The sequence below is a fragment of the Physeter macrocephalus genome, chromosome 2 (assembly GCF_002837175.3).
Source record: "Physeter macrocephalus isolate SW-GA chromosome 2, ASM283717v5, whole genome shotgun sequence".
NCBI lineage: Eukaryota > Metazoa > Chordata > Mammalia > Artiodactyla > Physeteridae > Physeter > Physeter macrocephalus.
The window spans coordinates 12,994,139-13,014,160 of NC_041215.1; the positions used below are offsets into that span (position 1 = coordinate 12,994,139).

Here is a 20,022-nt window from a genome sequence, read left to right on the forward strand (position 1 = left end):
CTGCCACCCGCAGGGGCCCCTCTGGTTAGCGCTGGGGGGGCGGGTGGTGGTGGAAAGTAGCCCATAAGTTCGGGAGCTCAAAGGCTCCTCTATTCGTTACTGTGTTGCTTCCTGCTCCTCCTTGACCCCAGGCCCCTGCTTCTCCCTCTAGGAGCCTAATGAACTCCCCTAGCCTCCAGCTCAGTCTTCTCACCTACTGTGTCTGTCCAACAGGTCTGCATGGGTCCCTGATGAGAACAGTTGCCTGGTCGTCTCTCCCTTCTTCTGCCCAGGGATCTGAGTTTTTGAGTAGGGGATGAGGGGAGATTGTAATCTCATTATAAACTTCCCTTTCCCCATCCCTGTTCAACTTTCATGTCAGTTCTGAGACTGGAGGATTTGGGCAAGACTCATGACAGCCCTCATTTCCAATTCCATTCCCTGATGCAAATTTTAGCTAAGGGATTTGGAAGCTTTTTTGGGGGAGGCAGGCTAGGAAAAGGGTAGACCTAGATAATAAACAGTCTACTCTCTGGGGGAAGTACGAAGGATTCTAATTTTCCTTCCATCCCCAATTTCTACCTCCATAGACTGGCCAGAATTTAGCTTCAGTGAGAGATCTGGAAAGGTCGGCATGATCAAAACTATATACATCACATCACCCAATAAATTATTCCTCCCCCCCTTCCTTTTTTTCAGCACTTAATCTAGGAGCAAAGCTCCTCCCCTCCCCAAACCCTCAGGTCTTCACTGCCAGGCTCCTTTCCCTTTTGTTCAGTGGAGTTCCTTTTGTCAGGTTTCCAGCCTCTCTTCTTGTGCTTAGTTCCCTCCATTTGGTGAGCCCTGGAGGGGAACCTGGGGACAGGGATTTGAATCCCTGGGAGGAGAGCCTTGGGCAGAATCTATTTTTCTAGTAACCCTTTGCCTTCTGTCACTTATCAGCTTTTGTCCTCTGCTTTGATGGCTGGGGTCAATTTATGCTCCTGGGGGAAAGGGAAGATGGGTCGTGTTGCGGAAATAAAAAGTTTATTTGCTGCTTTTGTGGAGTCCACTCCTTTAGAAAAGTATAAAGTAAGGAGATGCCACCAAATGGAGGACAGATTAATTGTATCTTCCCTATCAGGTGTGATTCTGTTTCAACAGACTGAGGTATAAATCTTACCCTCCTCCATTTGAATACCCCGCCTAGGCCCCTCAGAATAACTACTTGAAGATCATTTGCCACTTTTCTACCACTGCTATCAGACTTCATACCATACCATGGCCCTCAAGCCCAAGACTCAGGCACACTACATCTCCAAAGTCTTTTTATATGTCATTATATCTAGTTGAAGTCCCACTAAATTGAAGTCAAAGAAAAGACTCATTGCCATTATGAGTTGGAGGGTATACGTTAGAGACCTCAATATGCTGCACATTTGTCATTTAGCTGCCACTTGAAGAAAAGCCATCTCTGCAATTATATTTATTAACACCTCCAGACCATCCCACACTATTTAAAATCTTCAATTATGGAAGGAGTGCAAAGGAGTCATTACACAGCAGCTCTTCTGGTGAGTTGCCTTGCCTTGAAGCAGGGGTCCCCAACCTCTGGTGAGTGGCGGGCAAGCAAGGAAGCTTTGGTCTGCTGCTCCCCATTGCTCACATTACCGCCCAAACCACCAACCTCTCCCCAAACCCCGGTCCCTGGAAAAAGTGCCTTCCAGGAAACAAGTCCCTGCTGTCAAAAAGGTTGGGGAGCGCTGCCTTAAAGGATTAAAACAAGAAAAGCAAAACCTTTTTAACCAGAGCCCCAACCTGATGCAGACTGCACAAACCTGAGGAGTTTCAGGAAGTTTTCAGAGAAGACACTCACTATAAAAGAAAACCAGTTTTTTTAATTTTTAAAGCTCTCCTATGTTTTTAGCGGGTGCCGATGGTCACCTGCCACACTCGCACCAGGTTGTCTGTGTAGCCAGCAAACAGAGTCTGCAAGGGAGAAATGACAGGTTAAGTCAGAGCCATGGAATTCTACAGGCCTGCTAGAGCAACAAAGATGGCCCTTCTCTTTAATCACCCAGTACTATTCACGGTTGATTACGTATTCCTAGAGGAAGCAACAGCTGGCAGTAAGCACTCACAGGTTTGTAAACTGGTCAAGTTAATCAAGGCCTTAATTGAAGACAGGTAACCACTGCCCCATGGACCACAATCTTCCTACTGACACTGTGTCAGTAAAATAACAATAAGCAATCATTTTACTTATGTCAAAGACACTGGTTCTGTAAATGGCTGATGAGCAGAAAGTGAGAAAGGTTAAAAGCTGAATCACCTGAGGACAGACCCACTTACCTGGCCATCAGCAGACCAGGCCAGAGAGGTACACTGAGGCGGCTCTGCCTTGCTGCTGGTACTGATAACTTCTTGCTTCAGTTCATCTACAATGATTTTGCCCTCCAAGTCCTAGGGAAGGGGTAAAACCAGGGTGAGGACACTCAGCACTTCAATGCCACTCTCAAAAGCCTCTTTGATCTGTAATTTAGCAATTCTCAAAAGAGAATGAATTTTTTGCCGCCGTGGGGACAGTTGGCAATGCCAAGAGGCATTTTTGTTTGCCACTAATTTGCTACAGGCATCTTGTGGGAAGTAGAGGCCTGGGAGGCTGTTACACATCCTAAAGTGCACGAGACTGCCTCTTCCAACAATGGATTACCCAAAGTGTCAACTGTGCTGAGGTTGAGTAAATTGCTATACTTGGTCATCCTTCTTTTTCAGTAGGCAGAGATCTCCCACCACTGCAAATCCCAATCCCAAGAAGCTTTACTCATTCTTCTCAGGTGTCCATTGGCAGTGTGATGGTTCAGTTGTTCAGGAAGTTCAAATCCCACCAGTGAGCCAGATGACACATTGGGAAATAACATTGCCGGGGCTTGCAGAGCCAGGTATCTGGCCTCAATTGCAGCCCACACTCACCCAGATCTTGATGCTAGGGCCTGTAGCAGCACAGAGCCAGTAGCGGTTGGGACTGAAGCACAGGGCATTGATGATGTCCCCACCATCTAGCGTGTAAAGGTGCTTGCCTTCGTTGAGGTCCCACAACATGGCCTGGCCATCCTGGGTGGACAAGGCACGAGTCAGGACAATGTGACTTCTTCTGGATGTTATTCCCACCCACCTTATCTCGAGATTCTGCCTTAATTCTTAACTGCTTATCACAGTACCCTGACCTCCCAAAAGCCAATTTCTCAAGTATCAACATTTATCTCTGTATGCTTTTCCTTTAATACATGACACCTCACTAACCCTATAAAGAGTCTCTGACAACTTCAAAATGCATCAGTATAAGCTCCAAAAACACAGGATCCTAATCTCATCAGCAGCTTTAAGAAACCAGCTTCACAGAAAACGATGTTTTAAAGAGCATACCGTATCTACGTCGTTTTCAGAATGTTCTTCAGAAACATTTACTCTTAAATTGCTATCTCATTATCTTAGGTATTCTAAGACACTGTCCCCCACTGAGTAGGAGACTCCTGGCCTCCGAATACCTTGCCTCCAGAAGCACAGAGGGATCCATCTGGAGAGACGGTCACAGTGTTCAGGTAGCCTGTGTGGCCAATGTGATTGGTCTTCAGCTTACAGTTTGCCAAGTTCCATACCTGAAATTGTGGGTCATAGGTGAAGAACCTGGCCTGGGGATCCATCAGGGTCAAGAGGGCTCAGCTCAAATAAGAGGCATGGCACCGTGTTTAAAAGTATTCCTGGATAGAATAGCCAATTTCCATTCTATCAGTAACAAAAAAAAAGGTCAAAGAATGTGTCTTGGCCACGTAAAGACAATGAGGATTAAAACTGAAAGAAAAAAAAAAAAAGCTTTCTGTGTTGCCATCTTACAAGGGACTCTGGGTTCCCAATTAGCTACTTCAGACCAAATGTCAAAATTTAATGGCCTGTAATGAGAAAATATCAAGAAGATAATGGTCAGTTGAGGACAAAGCTTTCAGAGTGACCAACTGGAAGGCAGTGGGAACACATTCTGGTTGGTAAAGGCCTTACACCCTGGGTCCAAGCTCACCTTGACCAGCTTGTCCCAGCCACAGGAGACAATAATGGGATTGCTGCTGTTGGGCGAGAAGCGGACACAAGACACCCACTCTGAGTGGCTCTCATCCTGCAAAGGATGGAAAGGAAATAAGGAGAAACTGTCTTGTCCCATGAAACTGTAGACCCCCACCCCTCCCCTCAGTTACGTGGGACGTATGTTGACAGTCTTGTATTAATACTTTCAGAACCCAAACCTTTAAGATTGACAGAAGCCCTTTAGGTTCCAGATGAGGCTTGAAATCACCATATAAAGGCACCATTAAGAAAGGGTGGGAGAAAGTGTTCAACATGTACTCCCTACACGTCCCTTCACTTTACCTGGACAGTATATTTGCATACACCCAGAGTATTCCATAGCTTGATGGTTTTATCTCGGGAGCCAGAGACAATTTGCCGGTTGTCAGAAGAGAAGGCCACACTCAGCACATCCTTGGTATGGCCTACAAATCGGCGCGTGGTGGTGCCCCTGAGAGGAAGGACGTGGTTACTCTCTAGACCGACTTTGCAAACATTCTTACACAGACTGTTTCCCTGGCCTGGTTCCTCTCCCAGTGGAGCGGCATCACTCACACAACCCTGGACATGGCTTTGATAACAGCAGGCCCTTGGCCGAGAATATGCCAGAGAATCCCTTCAGAATTGCAGGACATGTCCTCACTCCCATGTGGGGATTGGCTGACAATGTCACCTCTCATCACCAGGATCCTCCGTTATGCCTGACCATCCAAAGACTGAGCTACCAGCACACAACACGGTCAAACTTTGCCTACTCCCAAGTGCAATATCTGATAAAACTGCTCAGCCAGACCGCTCCTCAGCAATTCAGTATAACATTAAAAACAAGGAGGGTGGCCAAACAACCACAACTATCTTCTCCAGGTATTCTCTGCCTTATAGTTCCCACAACGAACCCAATCACCCCTGGGAAACCACTTCCAGATATTATCTACCTCATTTCTACCCAGCTTTCCCCCAGTGCCCCAGAGCAGCTACTTGCGTTGTGAGATCCCAGAGGCGAAGGGTTCCATCCCAGGAGCCTGAGAGGGCAAACTGGCCATCTGAGGAGATGACCACGTCACTAACAAAGTGGGAGTGACCCCGAAGAGCACGCTGTGGGATACCGTAGTTGGTCTCATCTCTGGTCAGCTTCCACATGATGATGGTCTTATCTAAGGGCAGGTAAAACAGAAGAAAACCCAGTGAGAAACCCCACGGCCCACCCTCTGACCGACTGGATAATGCCTCAAGGTGACTGGTGGGCTCACAAGATAAATTAAGGGCATTTAGGGGGTAGGGGAACTACAGGCTATGAGTGCAGTTGCTAGCCAAATCCAAGTGACTCTCTATTCAAGAGTCAAGTAGAGCTAAGTGGTACCCTGAGAATTTAACTCAGGTGTGTGCAACTTTACCAGGTTATGCATGCCCCTTTTGGAGATTCAGACCAATTCAACGTCTATTTTAAGTATTTTCTGAGGTCTAATGCATGAACACAGCAGCCTGGGTGTGGGAAGACTAGCTGTGGGCCTCCAGAGACTACTGCTGAGGGCTGCAAGAAGTGCTGAAATTAGAAGTCACTTTAGGTGCTACAGGACTGCATGCTTTCCCTGCAAGGTGTTCCACTCAACAAGCTTTCCTATTAAGGGCCAGACATGATCCTAGCCTTAGATGATCCATTTTTAAATGGCGTGGGCGGAAACGCAAGGCACAAGAAGTCTCCAAAGGCAACCAGGTACACAGTGAATAAGAAAACCCAGAGCACAATGGGCAGACCCGGTTACCCGTGAGACTGGTGTCACGAAGTTCTCCGTAGAGTCCCCCCACTTCCCACCGAGTAGACGGCCGGGCGGCAGCTCAGAAACAGCCTCTGGGTTTCAGCATGGGCACTCAGATGGCATGTTGGGTTCATCACCGCGCCGCCCGACCCATAGGCTCCTGGGCACACAGCCACACACGCGGATTAGGGGGCCAGAGATTTTTAAAAAGCCCCCAACCGTGCAACCCTCCCGGCAGCCATCCGTGTTTCCGAGTCTGCAAAGTGGGGACGCCTCACGGGTTTAGCCATGCTGACACCTAGGCAGGGGTCAACTCACACCCCAACTCGCGGCCCACGGGCCCAGTCACGCGACGCGCGCAACGCCCCCTAACCCTCAATCCTCTACCTGGCACCTCAGCCGTACCTCGAGAGGCGGACAGTATCATGTCCGGGAACTGGGGAGTGGTAGCGATCTGGGTCACCCAGCCGTTGTGGCCCTTGAGGGTGCCACGAAGGGTCATCTGTTCAGTCATGACGGCGGAGGGTGCGGGTGTCGCCGCAGCGACAAGGATGGAACTGGATAGCTCAGAGAGACGACCCCCACACACACGTTCCTGCCGCGGCCCTGCGGAGAAAAAGAGCGAGCAGCTCCGCGCCGGAACCGGAAATATCCGCCCTCTCGAGCAAAATGGCGCCCTCCTATAATTCACTTCTGCTCAAGATGGTGGCGCCGTGTAGTGCACGGTGGGATGTAAAATAATAAGGCCTCATGGTCTCCTCCGCCGCGCAACATAATTTGGCAACACCTTACAAATACATTCCGAAACCAACACGCCCGAATATTTAAAAAAGGCTCCTCACGGTTGGGGCATGAGGTCTAAGAAGCGTAAGAGATAAAGTGCACGCCCCATTCCCGTAAGGATCGCCTAGCGTCTTCACTGTCCCTACGTGGCTCAGCGCGAACCCCGCCCTTTCCGCTTGGTGGCTTGGAGGGCAGCGGAGAGGGAGCGTAATTTCGTGGGCGCAACTGTGAGTAACGGTGGGCAATGTGAAAAATACGGTATTAAATTTTAAAAATAAACTGTGCTTAGGTGAACTATTAAACCCTAACAGATTTCCTTGCGCGCGGGGTGGGGCAACTCTTCCCTCAAGAGATTGATGCTCTGATGGTTTTGGTTGAGGAACTCCATGCCCGGAAAGACTTAGTCCACCCAGGACTAAGGCAGGAATGGGTTACGGAGCGGAAAACCGGGGATGAAGGAAAAATCAGTCTGTGGGCTGCTGGACAGTAGCCCGCTCCCGCCTAGGCAAGAGCGCGGAGAGCTCTCGCAGAAACTGAAAGGCCTCAAGAGGAAGGACCTCCGGGTTCTGACTTCTCGGTACTCGGGCCAAACCACTCACAGAAAGGTGAGGGGTTTGCGGGTCCAGGCGTGCCCAAGTATTTCGTTCCTGTTGGTAACATGTATTAACTTTTATTTTCTCATCTGTGAAATGAGGTTGGGAATAATAGTACCTACCTCACATGGTGTGGAGAGTAAGTGGGTTAATATAGGTAGAACGCCCAGAAAAATGCCTGGCAGAGTAAATGCACGCAACTTAGTGAGCACCTCTTGGGTACCAGACCCTATTTTAGGTCTTGGGAATACAGCTGTGAACAAGATAAAACGTACCTGTTTCTTCGTTGTTTTTTGAGTTTACATCCGATGGGATGGGGAGAAGAGAACTCGAGGGGGAGATTTTAACAAAGACGGGAAGATGTGGGAGAAAGCCCTGAGAATTTATGGGGGGGGGATAATGTTCCCATCGGAGGGAAGAGTCAGTGCAAAAGTACAGAGATGGAGCGTTGGAGGCCGTGGGGACCAAAACAATGAGATGGAGGTGGGGGGCAGTTGACTGAGGGCCTCGCAGTCTGGGGGAAGGACCTTGGAAAGCCGTGCTAGAACGCCTGCCTTGGGAAAAAAGGCGAGGGGCAATGGCAAAGCTGCTGTGGGTTATGGCCACTCAAGTGTGCGAAGAAGGCCGGAATCCGTCCCTTGAGGGCAGCTACTCTCCTGGTCCCCTGCAGACCCCTGCCTTTCTCCACAGCCACGCTGGGCTCTTCCATAGCCTAACGACTGTTCTTTAAGGCTTCCAGGCTTGTACATCACCTGCCTCCATGGCGCCCCCACCTGCCTATCCTGTCGCGTTTCCAACACTGAACTCTACCCCCACCCACGTGTTTTGTTTCTCCTGTGGTCGTGGTAGACCCTTGCGTTTACTCACCCCAGTATCCAGCTCGCTGCCCACAACTCCCGCCGTGCCTGCGCCCCAAAGGGCACTCAGCACAGTGGAGAGGTGAGCGATTCTTGGTCATCTCAGTGTGGAATGTGAGATGTGTTGCACAGCATCTCCTCTCTGCCCTCAAGAACAATGGCTCCTCCACCTCCTACCTCCACTCTCCAAAGACGCCATCAGTCAATCACATTATTACATTTTTCCCCTCGAGAAACCTCATTCGGCTCTCTGTTGCTTGAACTTTGCCCGGGGTGCCCCTGTGGAATCCGCATCCCTGAGGTAGGACACCAGGAGACTAGGTTTAAAAGGAGCCACCCAGGTCCTTCACGCCGGCTCAAAGATGGGACCTTTCTGTAACACTAGACTCTTTTCCAGAAGCCTCCCAGATAAGCCCTGCCCTCCCGGGTTCCCCAGCCCACCTCTGCCCAGCCCCTCCCAAGTCCTCCTTGCCCTGCCTCTGGGCCGAGACCCTTGAAGGTGCCTTTCCCGACCCGCAGGCCTCTCCCCACACTTGTCTCTACTCTTGAGACGATTCTTGCAGCGCCGCCTCCTATGGGGCCAAGGAGGGAATTCAGGTTTTGCCCTGGAGCCCACCAGGACTAAGCCAGTGATGCCAGTGGAGGAGAGAGAGAAATGGGATGTAGTGGAATTTCCTGTCGACCAGAGACCCTGCAGGATTCAGGCTTTCCACTTCAGAGTTTTCCTCCAGCCACCACCTGGCCTATCCTTTCTTGGAGGGTAGGCCAGCAGGCCATAATGCCACTGAAAGACAGTCTTTAGCCGGAGGAGGCCTTGCCCCAGCCCTGGGGATGCTGGGGACCTCTGGCAGTAGCTCCAGCGGGGGTGGGGGGGTGGAGCAGCCTTTCCTGCCCAGCCCCAGCTGCAGTTGAGCCCCATCCACACCCGCTTCCCTCAAGGGCATCCATGGCTCCCTGCTGGGCATCCAGGTCCTCGCTTGGCCCGGTTAGGGTCCACCTGGTCTCCTCACTCCTCTCAAGTAGGAATCTGTAGGTTCACTCTTGGTTAGCAAAGGGAGCCTGGCCCCTTCCAGCAGAGTGATGTCCCTCCACTGCTGGATAGTTTGAGAATCAGCTGTGCCTTTCACAACAAAGTCTACTAACTACCCTAGCCAGGTTGGGCCTGGCCTCCAGGCCTCTTCCTTCTCACCTAGGGCATCTTTTCTCCAACCTCAGGGAGGTGGAAGCCTGCTCTCACCTGCCCTTTGGGGAAGATTCAGCTCTCCTCCAAGCCATCTTCCCACTTCTCCAGGCCGCCCACGCCCTATAGGCAGAACTGGTCCTGGCCCCGAGTTTAGTGTTGTCTCACCCACTTATCATCTGAGCCCCTGGGCTGCCCCATCTTTCCCGTCCCGACGGGCACCACCTCCATTCCACACAAAGTAAGAATCCCACGGAAGAAATTGGAGAGGCTCTCCTAAGGAAGTCTGTCTCACTATTCCTTTTCTGAAGGGAGCCCCCAGGACCCACACAGCTGGAAAGAGCCCCTTAGGCTTCTTGCCAGAGGCCCATGATCTCCAGGAGCAGAGGCCTCCATCCCCTCTTGCAAGCATTCAAGAAGTGAGAGAGGTCTTCCCTTGAATGCTGAGATGAGGGCTTCTGTAGGTGCTGGGTAAGGGACTGAGGGAAAGGTGTGTGGCCAGGACCAGAGGGCCTGCTGACTGCCTGCCCTGGGCAGGCGGTTTCCCTTCATTTTACTGTCCTTCTGCGGATTCAGTGTGGTTGGCTCTGGCATGCCCCATACTCTGTTGCTGTGACTACATTGGCCCTCCCTTGCTCCTCCAACTCATCAGTTCTCTCCCACACAGAACACACATTGTTCTTCTGCCTGGAAGGCCCACCGTGTCTAACCCCCCTTTCCTTAGTTAAATCTAAGCTTCCTTCAGGTCTCAGCTCCGGTTGCCACATCTGGGAAGCCCTCTGTGACCCTCAGATGTAGGTCAGGCTCCTTTATTTCATGCTGTCATAGTGGTGGTGCAGTGTTTGTTGGGTCTCATTTAAATTCTGCCACCGTCTCCTCTGAGTGCCCTAAGGACAGGGACTAGGCTGTTTCTGCTCACATGTTGCATTCCCAGCACCTGGTAGAGGGTTTGGTATGAGGAAGATTCTAATCTTGGTGGCCAGCCTCCCAGGCTGAGTAGTTAGGGGCAAGTAGTTAAAGGGAGGGCGCTCCTGGCAGAGGGATCAGCCTGGGGGACGAGGTGTGCCGGTGGTTTGCATGCACAAGTTTGGGAGTGATGGTTTCAAGAAGGAAAGTAGAGTGAAATCCAAGGTGGGCAGGGAACCCTAGTGCTTTTGTCCTGAAGCCAAGGACAGTCTCTTTAGGATTATCTCATCTCTCTCCTGCCTAGCCTTGATTTTACTGAAAGGCTGTAGTCAGAGTGAAGGCTAGGTTGGAGGAGTAAGACTAGAAACAAGTAGAGTTCAGAAGCTGGACAGGAGGGTCTCCTAGAGGATTATGAGTCTTACAAAGGAAAGGACAGAGGACTTAACCAAAGGCCTTATGAGTGAGGGGTTGACCATCTCTTCCAATCCATCTCTACCCTGCTTCCTTTACTCCAGGGTCTAGAGTCAGGTTCTGAATACAGAAGCTATTTAATGATTGAGGCCTAAAGAATTAAGCTCAAAAAGGCCGGAGACAAGGAAATGTGAGACTGTAATTATAGGTTCTGTTCCATTCTTCGTAGTGAGGTGGGGATGTGGCATTAAATCAATGCTGGGAACAGATCTTATGAAGAAATCACATGCCATTTTTTAATGTCTCTTGAAAAAGATTCCTTGTCCATCTTAGCCAGTAATCTGAGGTCTAACAGTCACCCAGAAAACTGCTAAGGCATTCTATTGGGTCTTCCCTGCTAGAGGGACTGTGGGATTCCCCAGGGCCTGGGTGCTGTAGCAGATGTGCAGAGTCAGAGGCTATGAAAGTGGGCATGATCTGGTCAGGTGGCTATATTCCAGGCAGGACTATAAGAAATGCCAGCAGAAGGCAAGCTTCTTGCCTTGTTAAAGGATTTAAAGCAGCATTAGGTGGCAGGGAGAAACAAAAGGTGACCCAAGGTGCCTATTCTCGGCTTTTTACCAGGAAGAGGATTTCATATGAACCAGGGTCAGGAGATTATGTTGAAATGGAACATTGAGGCTAGCTAGCTCACTACAAGATATGAGAGCTGAGGAGAGAGCCCTCAGCTCTCATAACCCTTCCCTGCTCACACCTGGGTTAAATAGCCAGAGCCTGCTGAGAAATTCCATCCTTTGCTACAGAGGGGAGAGAAAGGATTTTATATGCCTAGGAAATGGTAGACAAAAAAGGGGTGTGGGGGGGCTTCCCTGGTGGCGCAGTGGTTGCGCGTCCGCCTGCCGATGCAGGGGAACTGGGTTCGCGCCCCGGTCTGGGAGGATCCCACGTGCCGCGGAGCAGCTGGGCCCGTGAGCCATGGCCGCTGGGCCTGCGCGTCCGGAGCCTGTGCTCCGCAACGGAAGAGGCCCTCTTGCAGGCCACCTGGATCCCCATTTATCTTTGCAGGGGCCCTGCTAGATGCCAAGTGGAATTGTCGACCAGAAGACTCTGACCAACTCTGGATCTGAGTCCTTTAGGATGGGGGAAAAGGCAAGGAAGGCCTAAGCATGAACCTCAGTTAGTGAGATAGATATGGAGGAATGAACCTCCCTGTTCTTTAAGGCTATATCTAATTCAAATCCCTGAGGTATCCATTTTCCCCCCTTTTTGGAAGGGGGATAGTTGGGGAGAAGAGTAGCAGGTCTCCTAGTAACAGGAGCCTTGTGGCATCTCCTCCTATACTTCCCACATACACAGATGAGCTGTTTCCCCAAGCCCCAGATTCTCATACTATACCTCTGAGGACTCTAGTTTGTGGGCAGACACTATCATTAAAAGTTAAATTTATCATTACCTTTAGCTCTCACAGTCTCCTCTTCAGCCCTGTTATTCTTAGAACCTCTCACTTCATCTTCTCTCATTAACACTGCCAGCACAAACTGCTTTCCCTTCCAGGACTCCAAGACCTCCTCACCACCTTCTGTCAGGATCTAGTGTGAAAGGAGAAAGGGAAGAACCTACTTACCTGCTTTAATACTAGGTTCTGCCCCTCATCCCATTTTCCAAAAGTCAGGCACCAAATAAAACCTTATTTATACTTATACTCCTCCTGTTTTGAGGTTCTAGCCCCAGCTCTTTTTGGGAAGGGGGTAATGGGGGTTTTTTTAGCTGCTTTTCACTAGAGTTCTCCCCTGTCACATCTCTTACATGTGATCCCCATGGATCACAACTGTAACTGGCTCAAGGCCATTTTGGTCAGATTAAAAAAAAAGAGAGAGAGAGAGCTGCCTTTTCTCTTTTTATACCTAAAAATATCACCTTACAGCCATCTCTTTCCTGATTGAGAAAAGAAACTTGTCTTACTTCTCCTTTTTCTTCTTGCCTTTGGACTTTACTACTCCTGAGGGTCCTAGGAAGGACCAGAATTCAACCTGCCTTTTTTGTATAGAACTGTACAGTTCAACATGATTTGACAGCCACTAGCCATATATGACTATTTAAAATTAATTAAAATTAAATACAATGAAAAATTCGGTTCCTGAGTTGCACTTGTCACGTTTCAAGAGCTCAAGTCATATGTAGCCAGTGGTACCTCTACTATATTGCATAGCACAGGTTTAGAACACTTCCATCATTGCAGAAAGTCCTTTTAGAGCTGGTATAGAGGGCTAGTGTCCCTGTCTCCCCCTTTTTGTAATCCTATTTTATCAGTCAATAAATATTTGTGATAACTTCACGGTTATAGGATAGCTTTCAAAGGTGGTCAGGGATTAGGGGTGGGAAACAGCATAGAATCTCTTGGTCCTACAAAGGTTTCAGAAGGCATGGCACAGGGGCCAGAGGTTGATGGCCAGTCTAAGGAGGAGCCTTAGATTTTAAGGAAGTGCTTTAAGGGCTGATGTTATATAATATGTATCAGCCCAGGGCTTCTCCCAGTCTGACAGGAACAGAGAGGCTCTAGTCTTATCTATAAGTTCTGAATAATACTTAAAAAACCAAACTAAACAATTGCCCTATGGCCCTGCTGAAACTAAGGAATAGCTGAAGTGATTGCCTTTTCTTACTAATTGTTTCTAGATCTCAATTTCATATACTGCTTTATCTGTTTAAGTCCTTGATGGCAGTGATATAGGCAGCTCTAATGTTTACAAAAGGCCTGTTGACCCTGCCACCTGTATGCCAAGAGCTGGGAGAAGTGGGAGTCATATCAATTAATCCACTGATGCTAAAGCTACATTTAATAAAATTCCAGATAGGTGAGGCTGTTCTTCCACTGAACACTTTTGAACACCTGTGCTAGGCACTGGCTATAGGGCCTAAGTGAGGCTAGTAATGGCACGTCTGTAGATAAGACCAGTTTTCCCTGAGACTAGACAAGTGGTTCTCAACCAGGGATGCTTTTGCACCACCCCTCCCCAAGACATTTGGCGTTGTCACAATGGTGGAGGAGTGCTACATACATCTAGTGGGTAGAGTCCATGGATGCTACTAAGCATCCTTGAATGCACAGGACATCCCCCACGTCCCAAAGCAAAGAACTATCTCACTCAAAATGTCAAGACTGCTGAGGTTGAGAAACCCTGGTCTAGACCACAACATGGATCAGTTCTTCGTGCCAAGACTAATCATGCAGTCCAGGGTCAGAAGGATAGTAAGTAAGGCTAACAAGTGTCTGATAAATTGGGAAGGAAAAAAATCAGGAGTCAGTGCAACAGTGACCGCCATAAAGATGAAGGGCAGGTGTAACTGGAGTGTGTTTAACTGCACTAGAATGCTAAAAGCTAAGGTGATGGTGCAACTGGAGTTCAGGATTTCAGATGTGTAGCAAGTCTGTGTGAAGATGAGGTCCAGGGTACAGCCACAGGAGTAGAGAGGAGCAAGTTTAAACAGTCTGATTTGTGATACAGCAGTTAACAGCTGAACCTAGTAGGGAAGACATTCAATAAACAGATGAGCGTCTGGTGCATATAGATATATATCAGTTTTTCTCAATGTTTTTGTAACCCACACCTTTACTTTCCATACACCTTAACATCTCACATTCTCTCTCCTTCAGTGTTATTTAAAATTTCAAAATTAAGTTTCATGATTAAAATTAATCAAAGCAATGGTAATTTTGGAAGGCAAAAATTTATTCAGATGATGTAATAACCATGTCACTATTAAGCCTTAACTTTTCTTTCCTGGATGGCGTAGAAGATGCAACAAAACACAAGCTGCTTTGACAACACTCTTGCAGTATTTTCTCCCCCAGTTAGTTATACCAAAAAAAAAAAGCTGTTAAGATATAAGGAGAAAATGGAATAACAAATGGATTAAAGTCTGAAAGTTTCTAGTCAAAACAATCAGACTTTGAGTTCCACAAACTCCTCCTGAAGTTTTTCCAGTGAGGATTGAACATCAGTGTGAAACATTCTTCCCAAAAGCTACCGCAGGTAGGTTTCAAGAACAAGGTCAAGAACACATCACCCAAAATAGTTTTAGATTCCCTTCCTACCTTCCTTTTCCTTCCTTTTCTTTCCTTCCTTCCTTCTCTCTTTCTTCCTTTCCTGGAAATAACATTCATGTATCCCATTCTCTAAAGATTGGCCAAGAAAATAAAGACATTTTTAGCATGAGTTTGCTATCTGTACCTAGATTTTTGGCAAGTACTTACAGTATTTCATAATGAGCAGTGATGTTGGTGTTTGCCCCTTGACATTTCAGGGTCAATGTATTTTAAGCTTCAATGTGTTAAATTATGCTTGAATTTTAATTTTTGAAGTTTGAAAGTACAGATTCTTTATCACAGGTGTCCCAAAATCAGTTCTGTCCATAAATTCAGCTGACCTAGGTTCTTTGACAACCAAGGAACCTCAGTATGTGACAGTAAACACTCTCAACAGCATTCAGATCTTCGAAAACCAAGGCAAACTGGGATCAAATGTACTATTTTTCACAACAGTTATGCTGACAGCAAGGCTTAAGATTTCCAGTAGATTATGGGCAGTAGATTATGGGCAGACTGATGGAAGTCGATGCTTGGTGGTGACTGCTGCAGTACATCTTTCTTTTTTTTAAAAAAAAATAAATTTATTTATTTATTTATTTTTTGTCTGTGTTGGGTCTTTGTTGCTGTGCGCAGGCCTTCTCTAGTTACGGTGAGCGGGGGCTACTCTTCTTCATTGCGGTGTGCAGGCTTCTCACTGCGGTGGCTTCTCTTGTTGCGGAGCACAGGTTCTAGGCGCACGGCCTTCAGTAGTTGTGGCATGCGGGCTCAGTAGTTGTGGCTCATGGGCTCTAGAGCGCAGCCTCAGTAGTTGTGGCACACGGGCTTAGTTGCTTCGCGGCATGTGGGATCTTCCCGGACCAGGGCTCGAACCCGTGTTCCCTGCATTGGCAGGCGGATTCTTAACCACTGCGCCACCAGGGAAGCCCTGTAGTACATCTTGAATGCCAGTTTTCTTGAATTTTTGACAAAGACCCATATCTAAAACATGTCATTGCTGTAGCACCACCAACATATGCTCCTATAATTTTTTTCTTCCAACTAAGTTCATTTCATACAACTTCAAAAATATTGTCTTTAGTGCTCGCTTAGTGAGAATAGCACATCCACAGTTTTTAAAGCCTTATTCTGAACACAAGCAAAGCACAATTTTCTTCATCAGTAGATTAATCTCAACTAATAGCAAAGAAGGATGAGCTGTTTTTTTTAAAACCTGACGTTTGATATGCTCAGTCAGTGAATTCAGAGTTCAGATGCAGAAGTCGATGAAGTAATTCTGGAATTCCTCAATTTCCTCTCAAAGTTGTGGCAGCATTCGGAATGCAAGGTTTCACAAGTTTCTCCATTTTTTTCTCCTTTGCAATTAAAAGGGCTATTTAATAGTAAGCTTTCATTGCCTTTGAAGATTCCTGTTAATATTCCAATACTGTCCAATCTTAAAACTGCAGAGAATTGTGCTTTGCAGAATACTGGTTTTAGTGGCATAACCTTAACAGTGTTTGGCATGTGTCACTGCCCAACACTTTCATATAACTCAGCTGAAGAAGTTGACCCTATCTTCTGCATCATACAAGAATCCATACTTGATAAAAGCCTCAAAAAATTTTTGGCTGCCATCTTTAGCTACCTCAAAGGAGAAAACAGAAAAACAAGGAGTACTGATGATGGAAGCATCTGGTCGCTCTTGCAGAGCGATGAATGATTTTATCAGCGGCAGCTGGGTGGCAGGGCAATACAGGCATCCAGTTATGCCTAAGCCTCAACAAGTGAAATCTTTGTTCATTTTCTTTTTATACGCCCGTCTGCCACCTAAAACCTGACACCATTTAATGGTGCCCTTGGTCAATCTAAATGATCTTATTTTCATAATTCTCTGATCCTAGCTTGATGAGTCAAGACGAACTCTAACTCGTGGGATGGACAAAATGGAAGATGTAAATAAGTAAATTTTTCAGAGCTAAAAAGCCTCTTCTTATACAAAATTAAACTTTAAGGAATAGCAGTATAAATGGCACCATATCCACAACAAACATCTCTGGGTATCCAACTAGTTATACACCTCATTGACAATAGGCCTTACTCTGAATGATTCTTGCTCCATCTTTGTATTCCCACCAGCCAAGGAGTTCTTTCCAATTATTTCTTATATTATGAAAAATTCAATCTTTTTTCTTTTTAACATAATACTAAATATGATTTTATAAATGATAACTCTCCCCATACCCTGCAATGCTGATATAATGTGTGAAGGGAGGGGGAGAGAATGCCTTTCTTTTCTATTCCTGAAAATCACTGACCTATTCCTTGAGTCTATGAGTAACAACTCCCGACTCATAGCCCCTAAAGCTAAAAAAGCTTGATCACCTCCAAAGTAAGATTAAAATTTTGTTGAATTAGTAGCCGACAAGAGAGAATTTAACATAACCAGAACTGTGTGGTGGCTAATGTATAGCATATTAAATAAACCATTATATAAAAATAGTTCCATATAATGTTAACTACTATTGTGAGAGTTTTGTATACTATGATTCTAAATCATGCTACTGTAAGGTGCATGTTTACCAATGAAAGGAAGTGACAAAACTATCAACTGTATAAAGAATGAAAGAATGTGTCAGTTAATATCAGTTTACACATAGCCTACATAATTTTTACGTCTTCAGTGTAACTCCTATGTTTGGTAACACCATCAACCTAAGTTCTGGTATATGTTTGAAAATAAAAGTTTTATTATTTTTTTTAATATTACATATTTTGAAAGGGATTATCTCCTATTTGTTAACTTGATTTTGCTGTTTATACTTACTAAGGTGCTTTATAAATAACTTCTGAGGTTTCAAATGAGTGTTAGCTGGCCTCCCCAGATGAAAAGACCACCTCTTCTCTTGTCTAAATTGGCTTTCAATTAAATTTTTGGTTTCAAAATCCTTTCTAGAAAAATCCTAGCAGAGTAATGAAAGGTTACCTCCTCTCCTCAGCTTCAATGTACCAAAACCCAGAAATATAGGACATAGTTTCTTCTATAAGCAAACTTAATTATTACCCTGGGGGGAAAGCATGGTAGTAGGGTTTATCCTTAAATCATATTAATATGATGGAATTAGCAGTGGTTTGTAGTGAAGATTTGTGTCTTAACTGTGCACTTGCTGTGAAACTGGTGGGGGGGGGGTGATGATATTATCTAAACTATAATGCCTGTAAGGCAGTGTTCTCTTTGCGTTTTGAAACCAAGTATACACCTGTGTACATATAATTTAAAAGTTTCATAAAACAATACTTACCCTTACTGTGCTCCCATGCACTCTGATATTTTCTCTTCTGTTTCATTTAAAAATAATGCTGGGCATAATCCATTTATTTTAAGACCCACTAATTGGTCAAAATCTATGGTTTGAAAACCACTGCTGTAGAAGAACATGAGGAAATACATTTTATAAACTGTAAAGCACTACTAAGACGTGAGCAGTTGCTATTGATTATAAGACTTTTATGGACTTGAAGACAACCTCTCCCTCCTTGGGTGCTGCTAGGAGTCACATCCATCTAGGCTTTTTGACAGTATTCATGCTGTCATTGAGACAATTTTCTAATACTCAGATCAGGCCTAGAAAGCAAGGTATTAACCAAATCAGAACCCAAAGAAATGAAAGGAAACTAGAGGAAAGCCAAACTAAAGAAACATCTGTTCAGCGCTTTATGGTTTATAAAATACTTTCACATATATGATCTCTTTTAATCTTAACAAGCCTAGGGGAAAAGTAAAGCTAAGAGGTTGAGACTTGCTCAACATTAGACCTTAAATTGCAGAGCCAGGTCATCTGATCCTAAATCCTTAACTACTTCCACTCTGATAAAATACCAGGTAAGGAAAGTGATCAGGCCAAGAGGTTTATTCTGATCCATCAAAGATGTTTATGCCCTCTGCCTTTCTCTACAGGGAAAATGGGCCCTACTGAAGGTGGGAAAGTGACCCCAGACTTTGGGAGGGTGGGTGTGTCCAGTTGCTCTTATTAGTCCAGGAATCACACCTGGCTTTTTGGTGTAACCAGTATTAGTCCTCTGTTTTGACACTGCTTGTGCTGACGTCCTGAATGTATGTTATCTACAAGTACTGTGGCTTTCCATTCCTATGTATTAAGGATCCCCGAGTCTTGGTCAGGTGTAGACTCAGGACTCACATCAGAGGGAAATTAAGTACTGGGGGTGGGGGGGGTCTGTCACTTATACCCCCTTATACTTCGGTAGATTGAAAGGGAGTAACAACAGTGGTTAGCTCCCAGTTACTGTTTTTTGTCTTTACTCAGTTTCCTCTGGGGAAGCCAGTCAGCCTCAGCCAATGTCTCCGTCCACATATGCCCATCTCTCTCCACCCTGTGCCCCATCCCTCACAAAAGAAGAGGCTCAACTACCAAGTCCCAAGTCCCCTGGTTTCTCCTCCACTCCCTTCAAATCCCACATTCCCTCATGCCGCTCACCTTTTACTCATGAACCACTTCCTCCATTGGCACCACACTGTCCTGTTTGTGGCTCCTGGATTCTCGACACACCACACAGATAGCCTCTTTGTCCACCTCACAGAATAGTTTCAGAGCTTCTTGGTGTTTGGAGCAGATGCCCTGATCATTCCCCTGGCTCCCTCGATTAGGAGTGGGGCACATCTGGCGAATTATCTGGACCATGTTGGCCAGCTGCAAGTTGCGACGAAAGCTGCGACGCGTAAAGCTCTTCTGGCATTGGGGGCAGGTGAACTGCCGTGGAGGGGCCGGGGGAGGAGGCAGGTGAGTGTCAGGATACAGCTCTTGGTCTTCCTCATCGTATTCTTCCAATATCTCCTCCTCTTCTTCTGGGTAGACGTCAGTTCTCAGGTCATGTCTCACGCCTCCCAGGTAATAGTCCGTATCCTCCTCTTCTTCCTCCTGGTCCCACACATAATCCACGTTGTCCCAATCCCTTACGCCACCGTCACCGTCCCAGAGTTCATCATCCTCTTGGTCCTGGAACAACTCCTCGTCAGCATTCCCCTGGTATAAAACCTCTCGAATGGAGTTGCTCCATCCACCGACGGCCCCCACCGACGGCCCCCACCGCCTCGTTGTCCTCCTCCCATTCATCTTCATCTTCCTCTTCGTCCCTGACTTCCTCATCATCTTCCTTGCCCCACAGCTGCGTCACACACCCTCGGCAGAAGTTATGCCCGCAGCCGATGGACATGGGATCCTTGAAGTAATCCAGGCAGATGGCACACACCGCTTCCTCCTGAAGTATCTGCAAGGTGCTGGGAGCAGCGGCAGAGCCAGCCATCTTAACGCGCTGCCGGTTGGTATGGATGCGTCAGCTCACAGCTGAGAAGCGGGGGACACACCTGCAGGCC

The 20,022-nt window shown here is 46.9% G+C and overlaps 2 protein-coding genes and 2 non-coding genes across 4 annotated transcripts; all 4 read right to left on the reverse strand.

Moving 5' to 3' along the window:
* Positions 1-1,836: 1,836 nt before the first annotated feature.
* On the reverse strand, positions 1,837-6,478 carry RACK1 (receptor for activated C kinase 1). The gene is made up of 8 exons (XM_007117569.4): positions 6,240-6,478; positions 5,060-5,231; positions 4,381-4,528; positions 4,034-4,129; positions 3,507-3,617; positions 2,932-3,072; positions 2,311-2,421; positions 1,837-1,947 (listed from the first exon to the last, which is right to left on the reverse strand). The coding sequence occupies exons 1-8, from the start codon at positions 6,346-6,348 to the stop codon at positions 1,882-1,884; spliced, it is 954 nt and encodes a 317-aa protein (XP_007117631.1). The 5' UTR covers positions 6,349-6,478; the 3' UTR covers positions 1,837-1,881.
* Positions 4,689-4,767, reverse strand: LOC112067664 (small nucleolar RNA SNORD96 family). The gene has a single exon (XR_002893400.1). It is a non-coding gene; the product is annotated as a small nucleolar RNA SNORD96 family (small nucleolar RNA).
* On the reverse strand, positions 5,910-5,977 carry LOC112067667 (small nucleolar RNA SNORD95). Its single transcript, XR_002893402.1, has one exon. It is a non-coding gene; the product is annotated as a small nucleolar RNA SNORD95 (small nucleolar RNA).
* A 10,969-nt stretch (positions 6,479-17,447) lies between the features above and the next one.
* Positions 17,448-20,016, reverse strand: TRIM52 (tripartite motif containing 52). Its single transcript, XM_028498806.1, is given in 2 exon segments — positions 17,448-19,729; positions 19,731-20,016. Coding segments are annotated over 2 exon segments (822 nt in total). The 5' UTR covers positions 19,953-20,016; the 3' UTR covers positions 17,448-19,129.
* Between the last annotated feature and the right edge of the window lie 6 nt (positions 20,017-20,022).

Coding starts and splice junctions, on each gene's coding strand:
- RACK1 (XM_007117569.4), bottom strand. CDS start 6,348: ATGACTGAACAGATGACCCTTCGTGGCACCCTCAAGGGCCACAACGGC. Junction 2,422..2,931: donor GCCCTAGCATCAAGATCTGG/GTGAGTGTGGGC, acceptor CCCCTTCCCTAG/GACTTGGAGGGCAAAATCAT. Junction 1,948..2,310: donor CCTGGTCTGCTGATGGCCAG/GTAAGTGGGTCT, acceptor TCTCCCTTGCAG/ACTCTGTTTGCTGGCTACAC.